General features: G+C 34.4%; 1 protein-coding gene and 1 pseudogene across 11 annotated transcripts in view; one reads left to right on the forward strand and one right to left on the reverse strand.

Annotated features, from left to right (window-relative positions):
• BBS9 (Bardet-Biedl syndrome 9) overlaps positions 1–25,632 on the reverse strand; it is a 461,337-nt gene that overhangs the window by 331,579 nt on the left and 104,126 nt on the right. For all 11 annotated transcript variants that reach the window (XM_036863487.1, XM_036863483.1, XM_036863488.1 and 8 more), the window contains exons 10-12: positions 21,819–21,903; positions 10,152–10,335; positions 9,352–9,481 (exon numbers count right to left, since the gene is read on the reverse strand). In XM_036863487.1, the coding sequence (XP_036719382.1) occupies positions 9,352–9,481; positions 10,152–10,335; positions 21,819–21,903 (399 nt within the window). The remainder of the gene's footprint in view (positions 1–9,351; positions 9,482–10,151; positions 10,336–21,818; positions 21,904–25,632) is intronic.
• On the forward strand, positions 14,065–14,873 carry LOC118900764 (annotated as a pseudogene).

Raw genomic sequence — 25,632 nt, forward strand, 5'->3', positions numbered from 1 at the left:
CAAGCACAATTCTTGTTCAAATGATATAAAATCCAATCAACATAAAATCTAGAAATCACCTCATTAAAGACCTTGACCATACACAATAGAAATACTGTATATGCATACAAGTAATGATGACCATCAAAAGTACAGCAATTCATTTTACTCCCAAAATGCTTCAATAGAATTGACATAAACAATTTGTCTAAATCATGGTTACTGAGGTATCAACAATAAGAGAAAGAAAAAAAATACCAAATATGATAAATTCTGTTCTTCCTTCTCTTCCTTCCCCCATATCTCCTTACATTAAGTTGTAATCTATTGTGTTACACTAGCAGGCCCACCATGTCCCAAACTGGAATTCCCCTTTTCTGATAGGGGTTCTCTCGCCCTATTTATATTTATATTTATTTATCACATAATATATTATATAATATTAATATTTCTGGTTAACAACCCAATTATCATCTTATGCCACTTAAGTCTCAATGGGTTTCTTTAAAACTGATTTATCACTATTAATACAGAAAAGATATTTTTTACTTCCCAAATAAAAGGAAAAAGCAAAACAAAACAAAAACTAAACAAGCAAATAAAAAATAGGGGAAGGAATTAGACTTCTCAGGAAAAAATAATAGTGAAAACACTGAAAATCAGTAAGCTTCATCACAGTAAAATGAGCTAAATTAAGCTTAATTTAATTACAATGCCAAAAGCACCAGTTACAATCAACTAGAAAATTTCTAAAAATCACCAAAAGAATACAAATGCTACATTATGGTGAGGAAAATGGAAGGTTAGGAAAACAATCAAATTAATGTCAAAACCCACTATGTTAAATTTTATGAGGGTATGCAAATTCTTTCAATTGATCTAGAATTCATCTATAATGAACACTGCATGAAACAAGACCAAATATGAACCAGTCAGAAAGTACAGTGGGATACCCAGTTACTAAAGACAGTGATATATTCTGTGTAAAATTAAGAGCTCAGCCACCTTTCAAGGACCATATCTTCTAAAAAGGTTGCCATTTTATTTTTTAATTTTTTTTCCCAAAAAACTCACTATTCTGCTCAATCTCTAGCCTGAACCAAAATTATTTTTGGAAATTAAATGGTGGTCAGGACCGGAAAAAAGCCAATTTCTCCAAAAGGATCCCTAAATTCAGTACTATTCAAATCTAATTGCCCACTAGATTTTTCTCTGCAATTTAATGATATGATCCTAAGGCTCTTCTGAAATGTTCAATTCAATATGGCAACAGTCCTCATGCAGTCTCTCCAATAGCTAACTAAAATGGCCATGCAGGAGCTGAAAGAGACAAAGACACAGACATGAAATCATTGGAAAAAGGAAGAAAAGGGGAGGAAAGTGTAGAAAACAATCCCATAAACTGTAAATTCAGAACCTAAAAGAAATTTAGACTAATTATCAGGTAGATAAAGCCAAAAACACAGCTTTAGCTTATGCCACACCCCAGCTTCACTTCATAGAGACCAACTGAACAAAGGTAGGAAGATGTTTTATTCTTCTTCCCTAATCTCAACACCTACCCTAATCTGGTTCAGCGACCCAGGTTCCATAGGAACCATAAAATTATGCTGACATCTTTTACTACTCAAACCTGACCTATTATGGAAGCAAGGTGTTTTATCCCTACCCATCAGAACCTTTCCCACTTCTGCCACTGCCCTTGGCCTCTCTACACTATCTATATCCATACAGAGGTAACAAATTCTATAAAACAACTGGCTAAGTAAAGGACAGAAATTAATAGTAGCATATTATATGCTCAGAGATAGAATCCCAAAATAAACACTAAAAACAGGTTTCAAAGTAAGACATACCTGGCACAAGTACATCATGGGAATTATAGCCTGCCATGTACTACACTGGTTAATAATACCAAAGATGCAGGAGGAGGGAGGCATGCAGAAGGGAGAAAGATATCACTTCAGTAGGCTAAAAAAATCTCCAATGGTAGACATAGAAAATGCTATGGAAGCACTGATACAGAACACAAAATTCAGACACTCTCCCAGAAAACAGGAAGAAAAATGACAAAGAAATAAAAATTATGAGGAAGAACATAGTGGACATGGGGAACAGAAAATAAATAGCCAACCAAACAATATTCATTTCCCTGAAGGATGGACTATATCAAACAGAACTGAAAGAATAATCAAACATACAATATAAGGAAGATTTCTTCAGCAGCCAAACAAATAGTCTAAACAGATTAAATCCACCACATTCCCAACTAAATCAAGGAAAACAATATCACACAAATATATAGTGACAAATGTGGCATTTACAGAAAAAAAAAATGAAAAACATTCTTCAAGCAACCACACACAAAGAACTAGTTACTTACAACACAACAAAAATCAAGTTTTCCATAATTCTCTCCCCAGCAACAATAAACATCAACTGATAAAAAAAAATAATGACTTTCAGCCAAAGATGGCACAGCAAAATTCCTCAAAACTCACAAAAAACAGCAGAAAGTATGACAATAACAACCAGTGCCCCCATCAAAAAAAAGGGAAATTGAACAAGGACATCACTACAGTCACAATCAGCAAATTTTGAGGCTGAACATCTTATTTACTTTTTTTATTGAAGTATAGTTGATTTACAATGTTCTAGGTATACAGCAAAGTGATTCAGTTATACACATATATATATTTATGTCTATTCTTTTTCAGATTCTTTTCCATTATAGATTATTACAAGCTATTAAATAGAGTTCCCTGTGCTATACAGTAGGTCCTGGTTGTTTATCTATTTTATTGAGGCTGAACATTTTAAATTCTGTACCGTAATAAGACAGGATGCCAAGAGCTGACACATGCTTCTCAGACCTCAAGCATAGAGGTATACAGAGTCAGGCCCTAGACTAACATAATGAAATCTAAGGGTACAGGTGGGATGCAGGAAATGGAAAATAGAAAACCACGGTATGATAACCAACAAGGACCTACTGGATAGCATAAGGAATTTTACTCAATATCTTGTAATGGGCGGGGGTGGTGGTGGTGGGATGAATTGGGAGATTGGGATTGACATATATACACTAATATGTATAAAATAGATAACTAATAAGAACCTGCTGTACAAAAAAATAAATAAAATAAAATTCAAAAAAATCTTTTAATAACCTATAATGGAAACAAATCTTAAAATATATACATAAAATATATATAAAATACATATATATATAACTGAATCACTTTTCCTTACACCTGAAACTAAGACAACATTGTAAATCAACTCTATTTCAATAAAAATTTAAAAAAAGAATAGAAAGATACAGTAGAAGTATAAGATGCATTTATCAATCAGCTAGCTTCCTAACCAATGAAGATAAGAGGACAAGCAGCAGCCACTGATTTTTAACACCAACAGCCTGTGACTGGAGACACAGGGGGATTTCTGTTAGACTCATCCACCACTTAAACCCTGAAAACTGAGGGAGATGGACCACCAGGGCAAAGGAGAAATTAAACACAATGAGAAGGTAAAAGACTCAGGTGGTCCGAGTTCATTACTCTCTCCCATCACTTCCCACATGATTCTTAATAAATTGCTGCCATCATTTTTAAAATGAGCAATAATTGCAAAGTAATGAACAGAGGACCTTTGTGTAGAAATTGCAAATAAAGTAAAAGAGATAGAGATGAGGGAGATTAGAACATAAGCAAAAAGCAGCAAATATCCATAGCAAGAACTTCCTAGGGAAATAAATGAAGAAATCAGACAAACAGCTACTATTGTATCGATGAAACGAAAGAAACATAATTTTTTCTTTGTTAGAAAAGCACAAACACAAACTGGAGGATGAAAGCCACATTAGGAGCAATAACAAGAAAAAATAAAATAAAATAAAAACAAACATAAGAGCATGGTAGAGAGTCATGGATAAATCAAAATAGACAAATAGACAAATCAAAATAGAAAAAAATTGACAATTAATGAGGTGATGCTAGATTTGGAAGACAATGTAAGCTTAATATATTTATAATAATGATATTGATTAAGAAAACTGAACTGGTAGACCAGAACCAATATTCAAAGGTATTATGGAAGAAAATTTTTCTGATATGAACAAAAACTTGAATCTATCAAATCTCGCCTTGTTCTAGAACAAACTGATACATACAAAATTAATCAATTGATGATAATGCTAGTGAATTTACAGTCTTTTAAGGATTTAAAAAATAAGTCAGATATGAGCATCCAGGAAGAAAAAGCAATTCATTCAATAAGAAGTTTTAAGAAAAGTTCAGCCAGCCTCAGACTTTACCACAGTCACTATCAACACCAAATGGAGGTTCCAAAATTCTGGGGGAAGCTAAGATAACCTTCATGTATAAAAGCAATAAACAATTCTCAAGATTGCAAGAAGACTTATAAGGCTTTCCTCAAATCTACTGGATGATTGAATTCAACTAACCAAGAAGTAAATCAAGATAATTCAGGAACGGTAAAAGAATTGGCGGTGAGCTTTGAGAGGATAGAATAAAGGACTAAAAATAGTGATTACTAAAATGTATGTAAATGTTTTAAACTTTGACAAAATAAATAATAGTAAGATACCAACAATGTCAGAACTTGGTAAGAAGAGAGGAAGAAGAAAGCATAAGTTGCTGTTTTCCTTATCTTTTATAACAGGAGTCAACAGACACTGCCAAAAGTTGAAATACCACTTTAAAAAATTGAAAATATCAACCTTTTACTTTTTTTCTATACTTAGAGGGGTCTTTTAGAAACTGAAATACATTGTTGTGAATTAATATCTATGTAAAATTCATTTATTCCTTCCATTTTATCTATTTCTTTTTTCTCTTAGAACATAAAATAAACTTATATATAAAAAACATGATTCTGCTTTGTAAATTTTATCCTATGCCTAATTGGCATATCTGTAGACAAAAATATCAGGCTTGATGTTTAACAGGTGCTAACAAATGTCAATTCTGGATGGTAAGATTGAGGTAACTTTAAATAATGCTTGAGTTTTATCTTCTTTTTTTTCCAGCCATGCCATGTGGCTTAGAGGATCTTAGTTCCCCCACCAGGGATCAAACCCAGGCCCACAGCAGTATGATAAAAATTTATCATTGTACAATATTTTTCTGTCATGTATTTTTATCAGCTATAAATTATTATTGTAAACTAATGCTCTTTTCAAGAATGTTTTTAAAATTTGCATTCACTTTTTATCTAGGCAATACGATCATACAGTGATTTTAATGTATTTTTCTATATCTGTTAAAGATTGTGAATCTTTTTATATCATGAATTATAATTTTTTAACTTATTAATTGTGCTTCTTCCCTCAGTAGGCTGATTTAATGTTCCCCAGAATGGTATAGGGTGTTATATTTTATGGTAAAATAAAGAAAAGAGATATGTATGTGTATGTAACATCTAATACATGAAAGAATTCCAAGTGCAATGAAACCACAACTCACATACAAGAAATGGAAACCAAAGAAAATAGTATAAAAAGTAGAGAATATCATAGAAGCTGAAAATTGACAAAATACATCGAATGTAACAATTTTAAATGGGTCTCCAAAATGGGTTGAAAAATCCAATCAAATTCTTTTTATAAGAAATACACCCAAAATAAAGTTACAGGTTAAAAAAGCATAGACAATAGCATACCAATAATTAATAACAAAGTGAACTCAAAGCAAACAAAACAAAACAAAGAAGCAAGAAAACATTAAATGAAAGCACAAAAAAAGGTCACTTTATACTGGCAAAATTTTTTAAACTAACCAAAAAAATAAAATAAAATAACTATCATAAACATAAGTTGAATACATAGAACTAGAATATATAAATCAAAAATACTTAGATTTCAACAAAAAATTGACAGAAAAATATAGTAATGAAAGACAAGCATTCCACTGCTGATTAATAGATTAACAGAGGAAAATATCAGTAAGAATGCACAAGCTCTGAAAATCATAATTTATGCTCTACCCTACTTCCAAGAATATTTACAAATATTATGTGGAATATTAAGCCACAAAGGAAATCCTTAAAAATATAACATAGCAGAAAGTGTATATATAGGCCAACATTCTCTTTCTACAAAGCACAAAGGAAAAAAAAGACAAATTAACAGCAAACGTTAAACTAAAACGAAAGAAAAAGTCACTTTGAAATTTAAAAACTCTCCTAATAAATATCAAAGAAACAATATCCTTCCATCTATGAGTCTCAATTTTTTCATATTTAAAAAAAACTTTAAAAGCTCTTATGAGGTCTTTCTAGCCACCCCTCACCCTGACACACACAAACCACAATGATTTTCATGTATCTACCAAGCATATACCATATGTTCAGCTTTCTGACTGATTATTCAATGTGATATGCAAAAGTAGAACAGGTCCTTACATTAAAACAGTGTATGATCAAATTGGGGAGTTAGAAAAAGCAAAGAACAGTCACCAACATACTATAAATATTATAGAAATTCAAAGAAGGAGATCAGGGTAGGAGGGAAGGCTTATTTATGTGACTTGTTAGGACTCGAAGATAGAAGAAATCTGAAAATCCAGAGAAGAAACGGGGAAAACATTCTGGTCAAGAATACTATATCAACGAAGACTAAAGAATAAAATGTTAAATACTGACAGTTATAAAAAGTTACTATAGTGAATATAGCCTAGGAAGAAAAACACCGTAGTCCTAGACCAAATTGTTTATACTAAAAAATGAGCTGTAACAAGATTTTAAAGCACAATGGCTGTGGCTGCCAGCTAAAGTTTGGAAAGGCTCCCATCACTTTGAATGTCCATTCAAATAGACTTCTACTTTTAGGTATATTTCATATCTCTAGAGAGAATAACGTTACCGATAAACAATGATCTTTATTTGCCGTTTGGGAAACTGACTATAGCAGAGGTAAGATACTCCGCCAGGCTTCCATAGCTACTTTGTGCAATGAGAGGAAAACAGTAATAGCTAAGAATTTAAAGAACATTATCACATTCGGGCTCTTCTGATTCTGTAAACTGCATATTTATTTCACATTCCTATAGTCTAACACACAAAAATTAAAATAATTAGACTAAAAAAATTCTAATCAAGAATGTCATTTACTCTGAAAAGAAAGAAGGAAACCCAGACAGATTTAAAACTGGTTTATAATAAACAAGGTAGAGAGGACTAGGACTGCCAACTAGGAGGGAGTGGGAGGAAATAAAGCATCGTAGTTTCTGAAGAAAATGCTGCTATTAAGTATAATTGCACCAACTTGATCCAAATCCAATATTTCTTATTCATTGAAAAGAAACATATTAAAATAGCAGCAATTTCCTTTACAAATAAACACATGCAGCCAAGGAAGCTTCTACCAAAAAAGTTTAACCCTAAAGGTAATAAAAAGCAGAAGTGACATTATTTCAGTGCTCTAACTTCAAATAATAACTTCTCAATACAAATATGTTATAGTTAAGTCAGTAATAAATTTTTTTGATTCTACTAAAAGTTACAGTGAAATTCTTTCAAACACTCTAATCCTATATTTTTATGTTAAAGTGCATAAAAATAAGAAAAATCTTCCAATGAATAATTAGAAATTATTGCTATATATTAACCGTGGAAATCATTAATGGTAATATTTGCACTTATTTATAATTATGATCTTTATGAGAAATAGGAAGTTTCATTTACAAGTACCTAAATTTAGGTGTGTCAGGCTAATTTTGAATATAAGCATCTTGCTGCACACTATATAGAAATTTGACTTTTTATTCAAGGTACTTTCAGTTACTATTTGTCCCTTGACTTGTAAGTTGCATCTGGACCAGAAACTATAAATTAACCATAAATATCTGCTGGCAACCCATATCTCTGAGCTTCTCAATGAGTATGGTGACTCTTAAAATAGACATATCCCTTGTAAATAATATACCTGTAATATAAGTATTTCAACTAAATGATCTCAGTAAGTTCTTTCTATCACTCTCCCATGCCCCACATACATACAAAAACCACAATGACTTTTTAGTATTTAAAGATACTGGCTCCTGAGGGGCATGGAGACTCTAAGCCAAGATGGGCTGCATACCCACCAGTGTGAATCTGTCTTCTTGCACCTAAGCTGTCACTTGGGGGGCCAAAGAGAACAGCTCTTGGATGGATATATGGACCGCTGCAAGAATTACGCTCCCAAAAGAGAATTACTTGATGTTGTCCTGCTGGCAAGATATTTTTCCTGTTCTAAATCCTTATAAGTAAATCTGATATAAAATGTCTGGTGAGTCTGAGTGTTTGGTTGAACTTAAAAGACCATCTGGTGGACTTTGCAAAAGCTAACTCAAAATTTTAAATTTTTCTTCAGATACAAAATAACTGTAATTTGTGTTAAGTGCACAGAAACTATAATTATAGTATTATAATTATAGTATTTTCTCATAAATATGAAAAGCAGTTTCTTTTTAAAATATTCAATGTTTTCAAAACATTGTTTTCATTTTTCCAACATCTAAGCTTCAGATTAACCATTAATGCAAATATGAATGCCTTTCATTGAGCCTCAACAATAATATTCCACATTCAACCTCTTAAATTGCGGGGATTAGCCACATTGATCAGATACTATAGGCATCACTGAAAAATTCTACATACGGTTTTTAAATGTTCAATAAAATGATCTAAATAAGCAGAATTGAATAGATCTGGGAATACATGAAGCTTTATAGAAAGTTGTGTTTCTATACATTTATTGAGATTTTCAATTCCTAAACATAATTTGAGATGCTAAAGAGTTTGTCAAGATCTTGCCTCATATACTGACAAACTAGAAAAATTACACAGTTAGATATCTATTTCTCTCGTTTTTGATAAATTTTGTAAAGTTAATGTTAACACACGAATTTTATCTTTCATTTAAATGCAAAAAGGCTCTATTTAAAATCTAAACTGTCCTGAACACATAATCATTAGCAATTCTGCACCGTTTGACATAATAAGTTCTGAAACAAATTTTGAAGTGTAACATTCTCACAGTCAACAATAAGTGATCTCTAAATGGGATCCATTAAGTGCTTGAAGAAATTCTTTTCTATTTTAAAGAAAATAATCTATCAGGTAAACTATTTTCTTGAAATCTTGAATTTATAAAGAATATCTTGTTAGAGATACTAGATAAAAACGATTAACGGTGCTAATTAAGGGTTTTTAATATCCTTCTTTACCAATAAAATTTATATTTTAAATTATCTCCATTGCAGACATTCAATGTCACTTGTCATTTTTTAGTAAAATCATTTGCCATACAACTTCTAGTGAATTCCTTAAGATACTCCTTTTAAAAAACTGTTCAATTAAACCACTTACTGTAAACAGCCCACTCTTACTGCTACAGGAATGTGGGGAAGTTGAGTGGCCCACTTCAATGTCACATCCTGATAAACATGCAACATGTTACTATGGTTTCCAATCAATGTATTTATTGTTCCTTCAGAAACTATGGGTTGAAGATAGAAAAAGAGGATAATAAGAAAACAATCATTTCCAACAGTATATTATATCCCTTTTAGAGGATTTATGATACAAATTAATTCTAATGTCTTGACAATGCATAAAGATTTTAAGTAATAAAACATTATTTTTCAACTACAAGCTACCAATATCAAAAAGAAAAAAAATCATTTTATAAGTATATAAAAACTACATATATAACTATAAAAACTGTAACTAGATAGTGGCCAACATTTTTGCATTTTATCTAGAAAGCATGAATTTGATTAATATTTAACATGTTTAAGCTAATATTTACTAGACATTCACTACAGACAAATAATCCTATTAGGCATTACTATGCTCCATTCTGCCTGTAAAAGAGTCTGATGTTCTCTTAGAAGCATCTGGAACAGCCACATCTTGGAAAGCATTAATGCATACCTGAGTCCAATTCTACAAGTCATTTTGTATGAAGTAAAATAACTGACAAAACCAAATGTGTGCTTTATATCACACTTCTATTCAAATTTTAAAAGTTAAAATTTCCATTACATGTTCCATATAAAACTATTTTCCTAAATGTTTAAAATATATGTGAGTGATTTGGGCTTTTTTTGGTGTATAAAATATAGTCATGACATATGGAAGAGATAAAAGAAAATCTTTCTACTCACCTGAGCAATATGGGAGAAAACAACTTGGGCTACAATCAAGTTTCTTCATAAATCGAATTTGTCCATTATCCTTAAGGCAAAAAAAGTTTCTCTCACCAAGAACAAAAACAGAAGATGCTGACTGATTGAAAGAGACAATACATATATCAAGGGCTTGCTCTCCAATATTTAGAGTCCAATCCACCTGCAAAGGAAAACTTATGATCAATTTAGTTGCTAAAAACAGAACATTTTAGTCACTGTCATATCAATACAATTAAGAAATGCTTTACAACAACGCAGGCATAAAGATTGGCTAACCTTGGGCTTCCTTGATGGCGCAGTGGTTAAGAATCCGCCTACCAATGCAGAGGGCACGGGTTCAAGTCCTGGTCCAGGAAGATACCACACGCCATGGAGCAACTAAGCCCGTGCACCACAACTACTGAGCCTACGCTCTAGAGCCCATGAGCCACAACTACTGAACCCGTGTACCACAAATACTGAAGCCCGTGTGCCTAGAGCCTGTGCTCCGCAACAAAAGAAGCCACCACAATGAGAAGCCTGCGCACTTCAACGAAGAGTAGCCCCCGCTCACCGCAACTACAAAAAGCCCGCATGCAGCAACGAAGACACAACAGAGCCAAAAATAAATAAACAAAATAAATAAATTTTTTTAAAAATTAAAAAAAAAAGGATTGGCTAATCTTCATTCACTTTTTTTTTCCTATGACCATATTTCTGATATTTTGTAGACTCTAATAGTTTTTGCCCCATCTTTTACCAAATGATATTAGCTATTCAGCAGTTCAAAAACACTCATATAAGTTTAATCAAGGAGGTGAAGATCTGTGCATCAAAAACTATAAAACATTGATGAAAGAAATTGAAGAGCACAAATAAATAGAAAGATATTCCACGTTCATGGATTAGAAGAATTAATATTATTAAAATGTCCCTACTACCCAAGGTGATCTACAGATTCAAATCTCTATCAAAATTCCAATGACATTTTTCACAGAAATAGAAAAAAAAATGTGTAAATTCATATGAACCCACAAGACTCCAAATAGCCGAACCAATGTTGAGCAAAAAGAACAAAGCTGGAAGCATCATACTACCTGATTTCAAAATATACTACAAAACTATACTAATCAAAACAGCATGGAACTGGCATAAAAAAACAAACATCTAGACCAATGGAACAGAATAGGGAGCCAAGAAATAAAACTCTGCAGTTATAGTCAACTCATCTTTGACAAAGGTACCAAGAACACACAATGCAAGATGGTACAGTCTCTTCAAAAAATGGTGTTGGGAAAACTTGGTATCCACATGCAGAGAAATGAAAATGAACCCCTATCTCATACCATATGCAAAAATCAATTCAAAATGGACTAAAGACTTAAACATAAGAACTGAAACTGCAAAATTATTGGAAGAAAACATAGGGAAAAGCTCAATGATTTTTTTTGGATATGACCTCAAAAGCACAGGCAACAATATTAAAATAGACAAAAGGGATTTCATCAAACTAAAAAGCTTCTGCAGGGAAAAAAAAAAAAGGTTAGTATGGGATTATATGAAATCATGTGTGTGAAACTTTTGAAAATTGTAAAGCATTATAGAATTTAAAGTCTTTTATTCAATAAAAAAAATATTTTTTAAAGCTCTGCACAGCAAAGGAAACAATCAATTGTGTGAAGAGACAATCTATGAAAGGAAAAAAATATATCCATATAGCCAATAAGGAGTTAATATACAAAAATATATAAGAAACTCAGACAGCTCAATAGCAAGAAAACAAATATCTGATTTTAAAATGGGCAAAAGACCTAAATAGACATTTCTCAAAATAAGACATACAAACGGCCAACAGGTATATTAAAAAATGCTCACCACCACTAATCATCAGGGAAACGCAATGTGAGATGGAATGCACAAAAGTACGTGGATAAAGAGGAAGTAAGATTGCCCTCAAAGTTAGGCTTTGAGGCAAGAATCAGCAAATAAAAGTTCAAAGAAGAGATATGAAAAGTCACATTAAAGATAGGTAGATATATATATATAGATAGATAGATAGATAGATATGGACTTCCCTGGTGGCGCAGTGGTTAAGAATCCGCCTGCCAATGCAGGGGACACAGTTTTGATCCATGGTCCGGGAAGATCCCACATGTTGCAGAGCAACTAAGCCCACGCACCACAACTACTGAGCCTGTGTGCTGCAACTACTGAAGCCCACGCGCTCTAGGGCCCATGTGCCGCAACTATTGAGCCCGCATGCTGCAACTACTGAAGCCTGCGCACCTAGAGCCCATGCTGCACAACAAGAGAAGCCACTGCAATGAGAAGCCCATGCACCGCAACGAAGAGTAGCCCCCACTTGCCACAACTAGAGAAAGCCCACGCGCAGCAACGAAGACCCAAAGCAGCCAAAAAATAAAATTTTTTAAAATATATATATATATAACTTTCATGCCATCCAGAAATGATTTAGGTATTAATCTGTCTACTTTAGGATTAAAATACCGAAGAAGGTATGAAATCCAAATGGGGCTAGCCAGAGAGGCAAATATAATCAGTGTGTATATAAGAACAATGTGGAATAGGGAGATAGCATAGTAAATATAGGTAGATGCATCAGATTATCTTCATCTAAATTCAGATTCAACACCAAGAAATCATTCAATTACCACTTAGTTCAAGTGTAGTTTACCTATATGAAAAGATTCTACTGGACACAAGACATGAACATGAGTCCTAAGACAGTTAACATTTCTCATTACAATATAATAGGTTAGCATTCTAGCATTACTTTTCAGTGCTTGTAACTCAGGCTGATGTGTCCCTGACTCTGAGAGATGACGATTCATTCAGAGTGGATAGGCAAAGTTTCTGAGGCCACAGGCCAAGATCCTGCCACTAAATACTTTCAGTTCACTAGGTACTGAGTGCCACTCTTTGTAACCTCCCCTTAGGGAAATATACCACATTCTAAATTAATGAGTCTCAAAATGCACAGAAGTTTACTAAGAACAATCATTTAAAAATTCTTCCATTTCCAGCCATGATAGAGTAATAGGAAAAAAATCTTCCATCCATCTGAAACAACCACAACACGGGCAAAATGTATGAAACAACCATTTGCAAGGCACTGGATATCAGAAAACAAAGGACAGCAATCCCCTTAAAAACATAAAATAAATGAGGTGAGTAGTAAAATTGCTCCAGCCATGAGAGAGTTTTCAGGCCATGGCACAGGGAGAAACAACCCAGGCAAAGCCCAACAGACCCCGAGTTGAGGAGATGGATGCTAAGAGTTCAGAGAAACCAAGGCAGCTAGAGTTCATAAGACAGCATGACAAAGAAAGAGAGCAGCAAAGGGACAGAACTCTGAGATCTGTAAAGAATCCTCTCAAGTATTCAGCTGAGTACTTATCAGCACATTCATGTAGAAAACTACTCAAAGCCAGGGAAAGAACCACCCAAAAGGATTAGCGGTAACAGTGCCCAGCATTCACAAAGGGCCTGGAATACTGCCAGTGCCCGCCAGCCAGACTGGAACACCTCATAATTCAAAGGGAGCTGGACAGAGCACTCAAAGGGTATTACCTCAGGAGTAGGGAATAAGTAGCCCCAGAATGAGCACTTCTCTGGTCCCACCTAACAAGACTTAAAAGCAAGACCCAAAAAGATCAAACTGTTTCCAACTAACTTAACTGTCTCCCAGGCCTAAGCTCAAGAAGATTTATAGAAACACAAAAATATCTAGCACCCAACAAAGTAAAATTGACTATATCCGGGCATCTAATAAAAAATTACCAAGCATGTAAAGAAACAGGAAAGTGTGATCCATGATGTGGAGATAAATAAATAAACTGAAATTCACTCAAAATTGATACAGACTCTTTTTGCGGCGCCTCAGAGGCGGTTGGCCACTTCAGAATGAAGCTGAACATCTCTTTCCCGGCCACTGGCTGCCAGAAACTCATTGAAGTGGACGATGAACGAAAATTTCATACCTTTTATGAGAAGCGTATGGCCATGAAAGTTGCTGCTGACGCTCTGGGTGAAGAATGGAAGGGTTATGTGGTCCGAATCAGTGGTGGAAATGACAAACAGGGTTTCCCCATGAAACAGGGTGTCTTGACCCATGGCCAAGTCCGCCTGCTACTGAGTAAGGGGCATTCTTGTTACAGACCAAGGAGGACTGGAGAAAGAAAGGGCAAATCTGTATGGCGTTGCATTGTAGATGCCAATCTGAGCGTTCTCAATTTGGTCATCGAAAAAAAGGGGAGAAGGATATTCCTGGACTCACTATACTAGTGTGCCTTGTTGCCTGGGGCCCCAAAGAGCTAGCAGAATCCACAAACTTTTCAATCTCTCTAAAGAAGATGATGTCCACCAGTATGTTGTGAGAAAGCCCCTAAACAAAGAAGGTAAGAAACCTAGGACCAAAGCACCCAAGATTCAGCATCTTGTTACTCCACATGTTCTGCAAGACAAACGTCGGTGTATTGCTCTGAAGAAACAGCGTACTACGAAAAATAAGGAAGAGGCTGCAGAATATGCTAAACTTTTGGCCAGGAGAATGAAGGAGGCCAAAGAAAAATGCCAGGAACAGATTGCCAAGAGCTGGAGGCTGTCCTCTCTGAGAGCTTCTACTTCTAAGTCTGAGTCCAGTCAAAAATGAGATGTTCTAAGAGTAACAAATAAATAAGATCAGACATCAAAAAAAAATTGATACAGATGTTAGAATTAGAAAACAAGGACATTAAAACAATTATTATAACTATATTCTTTAAAAAGTTAAGTAGATACATGGAAGATATTTTTTAAATCACCTGAATTGAACTTGTAGAGATAGAAGCTATACCAGATGGGAACTAATACCAGATTAGACACTGTAGAAAGAATATTAGTGACCTTGAAAACATAGCAGTAGAAATTATCCAAAATGAAATAGAAAAAAGAATTTTTGAAAAGAAAAAGAAAATCTGTGACCTGTAGGGTAACTTCAAGTAGCCTAAATGTATGTGTAATTGAGAGGAGAGGAGAAAAGATGGAGAACAGAAAAATATATATGAAGAATTAATAGCTAAAAATTTTCTAAATTTCATGAAAACTATAAATTCACTATACACGAAGTTCAACAAATCTTAAGCATCAAAAAAGGAATGAAAGAAAGGAAAACTACACAAAACACATCATAATCTAATTGCTCAAAACAGGTGATAAGAGAAAATCTGAAAAACATCCAGAGAAAAAAGACATTATGTACAAAGGAACAAAGATAAGATGAAAGATTTCTCATGGGAACAATGCAAGCAAGAAGACAGAGGAGACCTCTGCTCTTGGAGGAAGAAATCAAGATGGCAGAGTCAGAGGATGTAGAACTCACCTCCTGCATCAAACACATCAAAAATACATCCATATGTGGAACAATTCTCACCAAAAATTAACTGGAAACTGGCAGAAAGACTCCTGTACAACCAAGGCTGGAAGAGAGATCCACACATAATCAGGTAGAAAGGGAAGAGAAGCGATCAGGTCAGGACCTGTGTGAGGGACGGGACTCAGAGGAAAAGGGAGATTTCACAGGCAGAGATCCTCCCTGGGGAGTTAGCAATTTGAACTACATGTTGGGCACCCTAGCTCTGGGGTCCTGCACAGAGAAGACAAACCCCCTTGGCTGGTTGGAGGGCAGGTGGGACTAATAGGAAGGTTGGGGGAACCCCAGATCCAACTCAGAAGGAGTGCACACATGCTTGTTCACTCCCAAAACAGGGTGGAAAGTGCAGATCAGAACTGCATGGGTGGCTGACTGGTTTCCTGCAACCGCCTCGTGAGTGCCCCAGCCTGAGCAGACTGAATGCTCCAGCCCTGCTTACTTCACATTGCAGCTCCACACTGGAGTGAGGGCTGCCATGACTGAGGAAAGAACTCAGCAGTGAGACACAGAGGCAGCTAAGACCAAAAGCATTGTCTAACCAGGGAGGGGGCAGCACAGGCAGCACATCAGAAGAAGCCTAACCTCTGTCTATGGCTGGACCACCACAGCCTATACCCATTCAAACACCAAGAGTCTGCACAGGCCCTCCTACTCCAGCACTGCTCCCCTCTGGGACAAGGGTGCCAGTGCTGGAAATGGGGAGGGCTCACACTTAAAGGGAACAGAGCCAGAAAGACTCTACCCTCAGGGCTTCTGCTCCAGCAACTTGGAACCTGACCCCACCTTTGATAGGGTAGTGATGGCCACTGAAGAGAGGGGAATCCTTGGCTCACACCTGGCTCTATCCCTAGCCCTCCTTCTCCAGCCCACTTCCTACCAAGGTATAGCTGCCAGCACACCCTGTGGAAAGATGTGACTTATGTTCACATCAAATCCAGCTCTCCCATCAAAACCACTGGGCACATACAAACTATACAAGGATGCTCCCACATAAGGACACTGAATTAGATAACTGTTTCACCTAATTTCATAGAAAGAAAGAAAGTTAAGCAAAATGAGAAGACAGAGGAATTGGTCTCAATAGAAAGAGCAAGAGAAAACACCTAAAAAAACCAAAAAATGAAACAAAAATAAACAATTCACCAGATAAAGAATTCAAAGCATTAGTAATAAGACTACTAATTGAATTAGGGAAAAGAATAGATGAACAAAGTGAGAATTTTAACAAGAAACTGGAAAATATTTTTTAAAAACCAGCCAGACTGAAGAATACAATAGCTTAAATGAAAAACACACTAGAAGGAATAAATAGCAGACTAGGTGGTATAGAAGAACACATAAGTGATCTGGAAGATAGAATAATGGAAGTCACCAAATCAGAACAGCAAAAATAAAAACAAATTTTAAAAATGAGAACAGTTTAAGAGATAACATCAAATGTACCAACATTCGCAGGGGTCCCAGAAGGAGAAGAGAGAGAAAGGGGTTAAAAATGTATTGGATGAAATTATGGCTGAAAATTTCCCAAACCTAAAGAAGGAAATGGATATACAGATACAGGAAACACAAAGGGTCCCAAAGAAGATGAATTCAAACAGATCCACATCAAGACATATCATAATTAAACTGGCAAAAATTAAAGATAAAGACAGAGTTCTAGGGGCAGCAAGAGAAAAACAAAGAGTTATACACAAGGGAACCCCCATAAGACTACTAGCTGATTTTTCTGCAGAAACTTTGCAGGCCAGAAGGAAGTGGCATGATATACTCAAAGTCCTGAAAGGGGGAAAACCTGCAACCTAGGATACTCCACCAAGCAAGATTATCAGTTATAATTGAAAGGGAGATAAAGAACTTCTCAGACAAGCAAAAATTAAAAATATTCATCAATCAATACTAAATCTACCCTAAAAGAAAGGCTAAAACATCTTCTCTAAGTGGGAAAGAAGTAAAAATCTATAGGAAAGGGAAAATCCCACTAGGAAAGACAAATATATAGTAAGGGCTGAGGATCAACCACTTAAATAAGCTACTATGAAGATTAAAAGGCAAAAAAATTATAAAAGCAACTATAACTATAATAAACAGTTAAGGGATAAACATGAGGACATAAAATATAACATCAAAAACACAAACTATGGGGGGAGGGGAGTAAAAAATGTAGATCTTTAGAATGTGTTTGAACTTAAATGACCACCAGTTTAAAACAAGTAGATACAGTTGTAGGTCAACATATATGAAACCCATGGTAACCACAAATCAAAAACCTACAACAGATAACACAAAAATTAGAGAAAGGAACACAAGCATACCACTAAAGAAAATCATCAAACCACAGAGAAGAAACAACAAGAAGAAGAAATGAACAGAGAAGAACTACAAAAACAACTGGAAAACAAGTAATAAAATGGCAATAAGTACATACCTATCAATATTTTTTAAAATATCAGTAGACTAAATGCTCCAATCAAAAGACATAAGGTGTAAATCAACTATACCTCAATAAAAAAAAATTTTTTAAGACATAGGGTGTCTGATTGGATTAAAAAAACAAGACCCATCTATATGCTGCTTGCAAGAGACTCACTTCAGAGCCAAAGACACACACAGACTAAAAGTGAGGAGATGGAGAAAGATATTTCATTCATGCAAACAGAAACAACAAGACAGCAAGGATAGCAACACTCATATCAGACAAAATGGACTTTAAAACAAAGTCTATAACAAAAGACAAAGAAGTGCATTATATCATTATAATATCATAATAATATAATACATGATATCATATAATAATATCACTGTATCCTTATAAAAGGATCAATACAAGAAGCGGATATTACAATCATTAACATATATGCACCCAGTACAGGAGCACCTAAATATATAAAGCAAATAGTAACAGACATAAAGGGGAAAATTGACAAGAATACAATAATAGTAGAAGACTTTAACACCCCACTTACATCAATGGACAGATCATCAAGACAGAAAATCAGTAACACAACAGTGGTCTTAAATGACACAATAAACCAATTGGACTTAATAAATATCTACAGGGCATTCCATCCAAAACCAGCAAAATACACATTCTTTTCAAGTGTACATGGAACAGTCTCCAGAACAGATCACATGCTGGGCCACAAAACAAGTATCAGCAAATTTAAGAGGATAGGAATTATACCAAGCATTTTTTCCAAACACGATAGTATGAAACTAGAAATCAATTACCGAAAGAAAAATGGGAAAAGCACAAACATGTGGAAGTTAAACAACATGCTACTAAAAAACCAATTGGTCAATGAGGAAATCAAAAAGGAAATCAGAAAATACCTCAAAACAAATGAAAATGGAAACACAACTTTACAAAATCTATGCAATGCAGCAAAAGCCATTCTGAGAGGGAAGTTTATAGACACAGGCCCACCTCAAGAAACAAGAAAAATCTCAAATAAACAACCTAACCTACCATCTAAAGCAATTAGAAAAAGAAGAACAAACAAAGCCCAGAGTCAGCATAAGGAAGGAAACAATAAAGATCAGAGAGGAAATAAATAAAATAGAGACAAAAAATATAAGAGATAAGATCAATGAAAGCAAGAGCTAGTTTTTTGAAAAGATAAGCAAAATTGATAAACCTTTAGCCAGGCTCACCAAGAAGAAAAGAGGACCCAAATAAACAAAATAAGAAATGAAAGAGGAGAAATAACAACCAATACCACAAGATACAAAAAATCATAAGAGAATACTACAGCTACATGCCAACAAATTGGACAACCTAGAAGAAATGGACAGATTTCTAGAAACATACAACCTGACAAGATTGAATCAGGAAGAAATAGACAATCTGCATAAATGGATCGCTAGTAGTGAAATTGAATTTGTTATTTTAAAAAAATTTCCAGCAAACAAAAGTCCAGGACCAGACAGGTTCACAGGGGAATTCTACCAAAAATATAAAGAAGAACTTCTACCTATCTTTCTCAAACTTTTCCAAGAAATTAAAGAGGACGGTAAACTCCCAAATTCATACTATGAGGCCACCTTTACCTTGATACCAAAACCAGACTAAAACACTACACAAAAGGAAAATTACAGGTTAATACCTTTGATGAATATAGATGCAAAAACCCTCAATGAAATATTAGCAAACTGAATCCTACAACATATAAATAGAATCATACACCATGATCAAGTTAGATTTATTCCAGGGATGCAAGGATGGTTCAATATTTGCAAATCAATCAATGTGATACACCACATTAACAAAAGGAAAGATAAAAATCACATGATCCTCTCAATAGACACAGAAAAGGCATTTGGCAAAATTCCACATCTACTCATGATAAAAACTCTCATCAGAGATAGTATAGAGAGAGCATATCTCAACATAATAAAGGCCATTTATGGGGCTTCCCTGGTGGCGCAGTGGTTGAGAATCCGCCTGCCAGTGCAGGGGACACGGGTTCGAGCCCTGGTCCGGGAAGAGCCCACATGCTGCGGAGCGGCTAGGCCCGTGAGGCACAATTACTGAGCCTGCGCGTTTGGAGCCTGTGCTCTGCAACAAGAGAGGCCGCGATAGTGAGAGGCCTGCGCACCACGATGAGGAGCGGCCCCCGCTTGCCGCAACTAGAGAAAGCCCTCACACAGAAACGAAGACCCAACACAGCCATAAATAAATAAATAAATAAATAAATAAACAAACAAACACACACAAAAAATAAATAAATAAATAAAGGCCATTTATGACAAACCCACAGCTAACATCATACTCAATGATGAAAAACCAAAAGCATTTCTGCTAAAATCAGGAACAAGATAAGGATGCCCACTCTCACACTTGTTTAACATAGTATTGGAAGCCCTAGCCACAGCAATCCAACAAGAAAAAGAGATAAAACGTATCCAAATTGAAAGGGAAGAAGTAAAACTATCACTCTTTGCAGATGACATGGTATTTTATATATAGAAAACCCTAAAGTCTCCACCAAAAAACTATTGGAACTAATAAATGAATTCAGAAAGTTGCAGGATACAAGATCAATATAGACAATCTGTTGTTTTCCTATAAACTAATAATGAACTATCAGAAAGAGAAAGCAAGAAAACAATCTTGTTTAAAATCGTATCAAGAAGAATAAAATACCTAGGAATAAACTTAACCAAGGAGGTTAAAGACCTATGCTCTAAAAACTATAAAACACCGATGAAGGAATTTGAAAATGATACAAAGAAATGGAAAGATATCCTATGTTTTTGGATTAGAAGAATTAATATTGTTAAAATGTCCATACTACCCAAAGCAATCTACAGATTTAATGCAATCCCTATTAAAATGCCCACGATATATTTCACAGAACTAGAATAAATAATCCTAAAATTTATATGGAACTACAAAAGACTCTGAATTGCCAAAGAAATCCTGAGAAAAAGAACAAAGCTGGAAGTAAGTCCCTGAGTTCAGACTACACTACAAAGCTGTTGTAATTAAAACAGCATGGTACTGGCACAAAAATAGACACATAGTTCAATGGAACAGAATAGAGAGCCCAGATATAAACCCACACACCTATGGTCAATTAATCTATGACAAAAGAGGCAAGAATATACCATGGAGAAAAGACAGTCTCTTCAATAAGTGGTGCTGGGAAAACTGAGCAGCTACATGTGAAAGAATGAGATTAGAACATTTTGCCACACCTTATAGAAAAATATACTCAGAGTGGATTAAAGACCTAAATGTAAGACCAGAAACCATAAAATTCAAACAATTTTTCTTCAAACTACTTTTTCAAGTTATCAAACGTCCACGTTTGTCTTTGAGTTAACTTTATCTTTGTAGGCTGTGAAAATTTTTTCATCTTTTACTTATGTATTTCATCACATGCCTACTAGTAGCAACTTTTTTGCCTATTAAAGGAATTTTTAATTTTTCTATTTTTATTTTGTTAGTTTATAATCACTTCAGTTAAAAGTGACTGCATCTGGATATCTATCATTCTAGTGGTACAACTCTATAATCTGCTATATTATGACCATGACTAGGCATGTATCTCCATTGCTCAATAATAGCCAACTAAATTCTTTGATCATTGACATAACTTTAACACAGAAAAGAGAAATGGCTAAAATATATGCTTTTTAAATTTTTATTCCCAGGAATTCTTATTCTAAACGAACATCTTTAATTAGATATAACATTACTAAAATTTTCATATATTTTTAAAAGGCCTTACAACTAGTCTTTTTCCAGAACCAAGTTTTTGCTGTTCAGTCTCTTGTCTTTTATCTGCATCCGTTGCAAAAGCAAGTACTTGGTATCTGTTTAAAAGATATGGAATAATTGTAAGTGACTTTATAGTTAAAAAGTGTAATTTATTTTAAACTTTAAAAACACATAATCTCAGTATAGCTATAATTTTTAAATGCACATTATCTACAAACCTTATGAATAACTTTTTCCTTGATTTTAAAAATTGTAAAATTTAGTAATGAATTCATACTGAATGATACTGTGGCTTAAGACTATGTAAAACTGCAATAGTAAAGAAATTATAACCATATGTCCCAAAATTCAATGTTGGAAAAATAGCTCTGCCAAATATCAAAGCATCTCCATTAGAATTTTATGTGACAAATAACAATACTCAAGAAAGATCCAGCACCAAAACACACAATAGAAAAAAATGCAAATAATGCAAAGCAACCAGACGACTTGTTGCAACCCCCCCAAAAAAGTAGTAGTAGAAATAGTAGAAATGATTAATAGATTATCTATGGACCCCAGAACACCTGAGTTTAATTCCCAGCTAAACCATTAACAAGTTGAGAAAAATTTTTTAAATTAATCACTCTGTCTTATCTATAAAATGGGAATAATAATCTCGAACTTAAGCATTGTTAAAAGAATTAAAAAATAATTTAGTGCCTAGTACAGTATCTGGTATATACTAGGTGCCCAATTATTGATTGACAGATTGACAAACACATAGACAGATACAGATTTATATATACATAGAGATAAATCACCTAGTAATTTATCTAGTATGTAATAAGTTCTCAATAATGGACATTATAACTTTCTATAAGTATTTTAAAGCTTTTATTTCAATAGTAACATTTAACACAACATTGTAAATCAATTATATTTCAATAAAATAAATTTTTTAAAAGTTAAAAATTAAAAAATAGTAACATTTAGCTCAAATCATTCTTAAAAACAATTTATAAATATCATTCAATTTAGAAATTATTAATTTAGACAATAAAGTTTAAATTCCCTTACTCGCACTAATTTATGGTATATTGTTAGAGTAATAATCCTACTCAAAATGAAGAAATTTTAGGCTCATAGATTCCTTTCCCTCTTTTTTTTTTTTTTTTTTTTGAAGTTTCTTACTTTTATTGTTGGTGCATATCTAGTTACATAGGGGAGATAGGGAAGGCTCTCCAAAAGGTAACACTTGGCAGAGAAAAGGTATTAGAAGGTTAACAAAAACATCTCAACAAATAATTAAGCCTTTCCCTCTTATTGAATCAAAACTTCTTACATTGCTCTTTGATAGCTAAGAGGAAAATTAGTAGATAGATATATTCAGACATTTCATATTGTCTAAGAGAAAGATGTCTGATAGTGTAAACATCAGGGACCTGAATGAATAAAGGCAATGCAGAATATCTAAACAAGCACTGAAATTTACACTGGTATTCAAATGTCATATACCAACTCTTAAAGCCTTCTATCTCAATCAGCAATACTTAATTTGTAAAAAGCCTCCAATTTTCAGTGAATGTAGAATGACTATGAATTAAGATAGATTTTGCAATGCATTCATGAAAATTACAGTTAATAAGAAAGCTTAATGTATATAAAGTTCATTCATTCAATAAACATATAGTAGGGATCTCATATAAGCAATAACAAGGGGAAAAACTACTACATGACCTATATCCACCAGGACCTTCCAAAGTAGTTGTGACGATTCATATACAAACAAGTGTAACTCAGAGTGCCCTGTGCTAATAGAAGGTATGCATATAAGTACCAAGGGAATATGATCGCAGGAACAGGTAACTGGGGTGGAGGAAATATATATGTTCTTGGTATCAGTTCAGGAGGAGAAAGCTAGGTTTTGAAGAATGAGTGAAAACTCATCATGCTGTTAAAGAAGTAAAAGGCATTATGGCAAAGCAAACAGCACATGCAAAGGCATGCAGCAGTAAAAGAGACATGAAAGGCCATGGCAGGAGTTTAGGAGAGATGCATGGTGGAGAGGAATGAGTCATGGGAAATGAGACAAAAAATGGTAGGAGGCTGAAGATCTCGGCCTTGTAAAATCATGCTAAAAAATCCTGTAGGCAGCTGCAGCAAATATCTCCATACCATCTGAGACTGACCTTCAAAATCCCTAACTCTCCAAAAGCACCAAATAATTAGACCTCATAGTCCAACCTCCAAATAAGATTGCTTTACTCTTTCTGGTTCATGGTAACAGAAATTAGTATGCACTAGTGACTAGAACATCAGTCCAGAGCTGGTCCTGCAAATGGATCTAACCTCGGGCAATTAATTACATAGGCCATTCATTTCATGCAGACACCAACTTACCAGAGGATGATACGGATATTCATGAGATTGTTGCAAATATCCAAAGATTTTGAGCTGTTTGAAGCTTCTTATATAACTAAAAAGAGTTATTATTTCATGTGAGCCATAAGTGAACCCCTAAAGTGGCCTCATTAACATCAAAACAGCAGGCACAGACACAGCCAAAACTGACTCCTGATTTCTAAACCCAGACCAATTCTCTTCCCAGAAGACAACTCAGAAGAGTATTTTATTACTAAACGTAACTGACAGTAAATTTAGATGATGACAAACTTACAATAGCATTTATTTTATGATTCTTCCTTAAATTCTCTTAACTGTGACCAATAATGTACATGGAAATCTGTTTCCAAAACCAAACAATTCCAAGCAGACTTGGAATTTCTGAAATAAAGAAAACACTTGGATTTTTTTTTTTCTTATCGCTCAGGTGTTACGTGATATAAGTAAGCTAAAGAATAAAATTCCCTTGTTGAAACTGCTGAAAGAATAATCAGGTCCAATGTAAAAAGATTTAATGAAAGAGTGTCATATGTGTTTTTCAGAACAGAAAGGGCACTAATCACAAATACAGCAAGTCCAGGTGAACAGTGGTACTTTTTGAACCAATAGCCACAAATGCTTAACAGGTCCTGTGGAGCACCAATGACAAACTCAACCATATAATTTAGTGCTCCTCTGTATCACATCATAAAAACAGCAGCAAGTAACTAAAATATGGATTGAGGTGTCACAGAACACAAAAGTAAACCCTCCAAAATCATTTATTTTCAAATGAAAAATAGTTGTCACCTCAAAGTGTACCAGGAGATTTGGGAACTTTGATATTTAACCTGCAGAACTCTACTAGAATTGGAAGCTCTGGATACAGAGCATTACTACATTCATTCCAACTATAGCTAAAGCATTCTTGATTATGCCTGGGAGAATCATTTTCATTGAAAGATGCCAGTAACAAAATAGAAGGTTTACTCAAACTTTTCATTCCTTCATTAAGATCTTGTTAAACATCTACTTTCAACAAGGTACAATGCTAGGCACTTCAGGGGATATAAAATCCCTGCCATCAAGGAACATTTAGCCTAGTCAAGGAGAAAAACAAGTAAATATGTCATATCAGTGAAAGCATGAATAGTGCTTATGGAACGCAGTGAAAAATTACTCTGTGAATTGAGAAGAAGGAGTTGTTACTGACAGCTATGTCAGGCAAGATCTGAATGGGGAGCAGGGAGGCTTCCAGACCTAATTTTCATTCACAGAAAAGGAAGGAAGAGCATTTCAGACAGAGTACATCATGAGCAAAAGAGGAGAGAGAAAGAGAGAAGCTCGGAATATATATGAATAACACCAAATATTTCAGTTTGGCAAGAGCCTAAGGCTAGTGAAGAACACAATCCTCTTTTTCAAATACTATCCATTAAATTCAACAAACAGATTTTAAA

Source organism: Balaenoptera musculus, chromosome 9, assembly GCF_009873245.2.
Source record: "Balaenoptera musculus isolate JJ_BM4_2016_0621 chromosome 9, mBalMus1.pri.v3, whole genome shotgun sequence".
Taxonomy (NCBI): domain Eukaryota; kingdom Metazoa; phylum Chordata; class Mammalia; order Artiodactyla; family Balaenopteridae; genus Balaenoptera; species Balaenoptera musculus.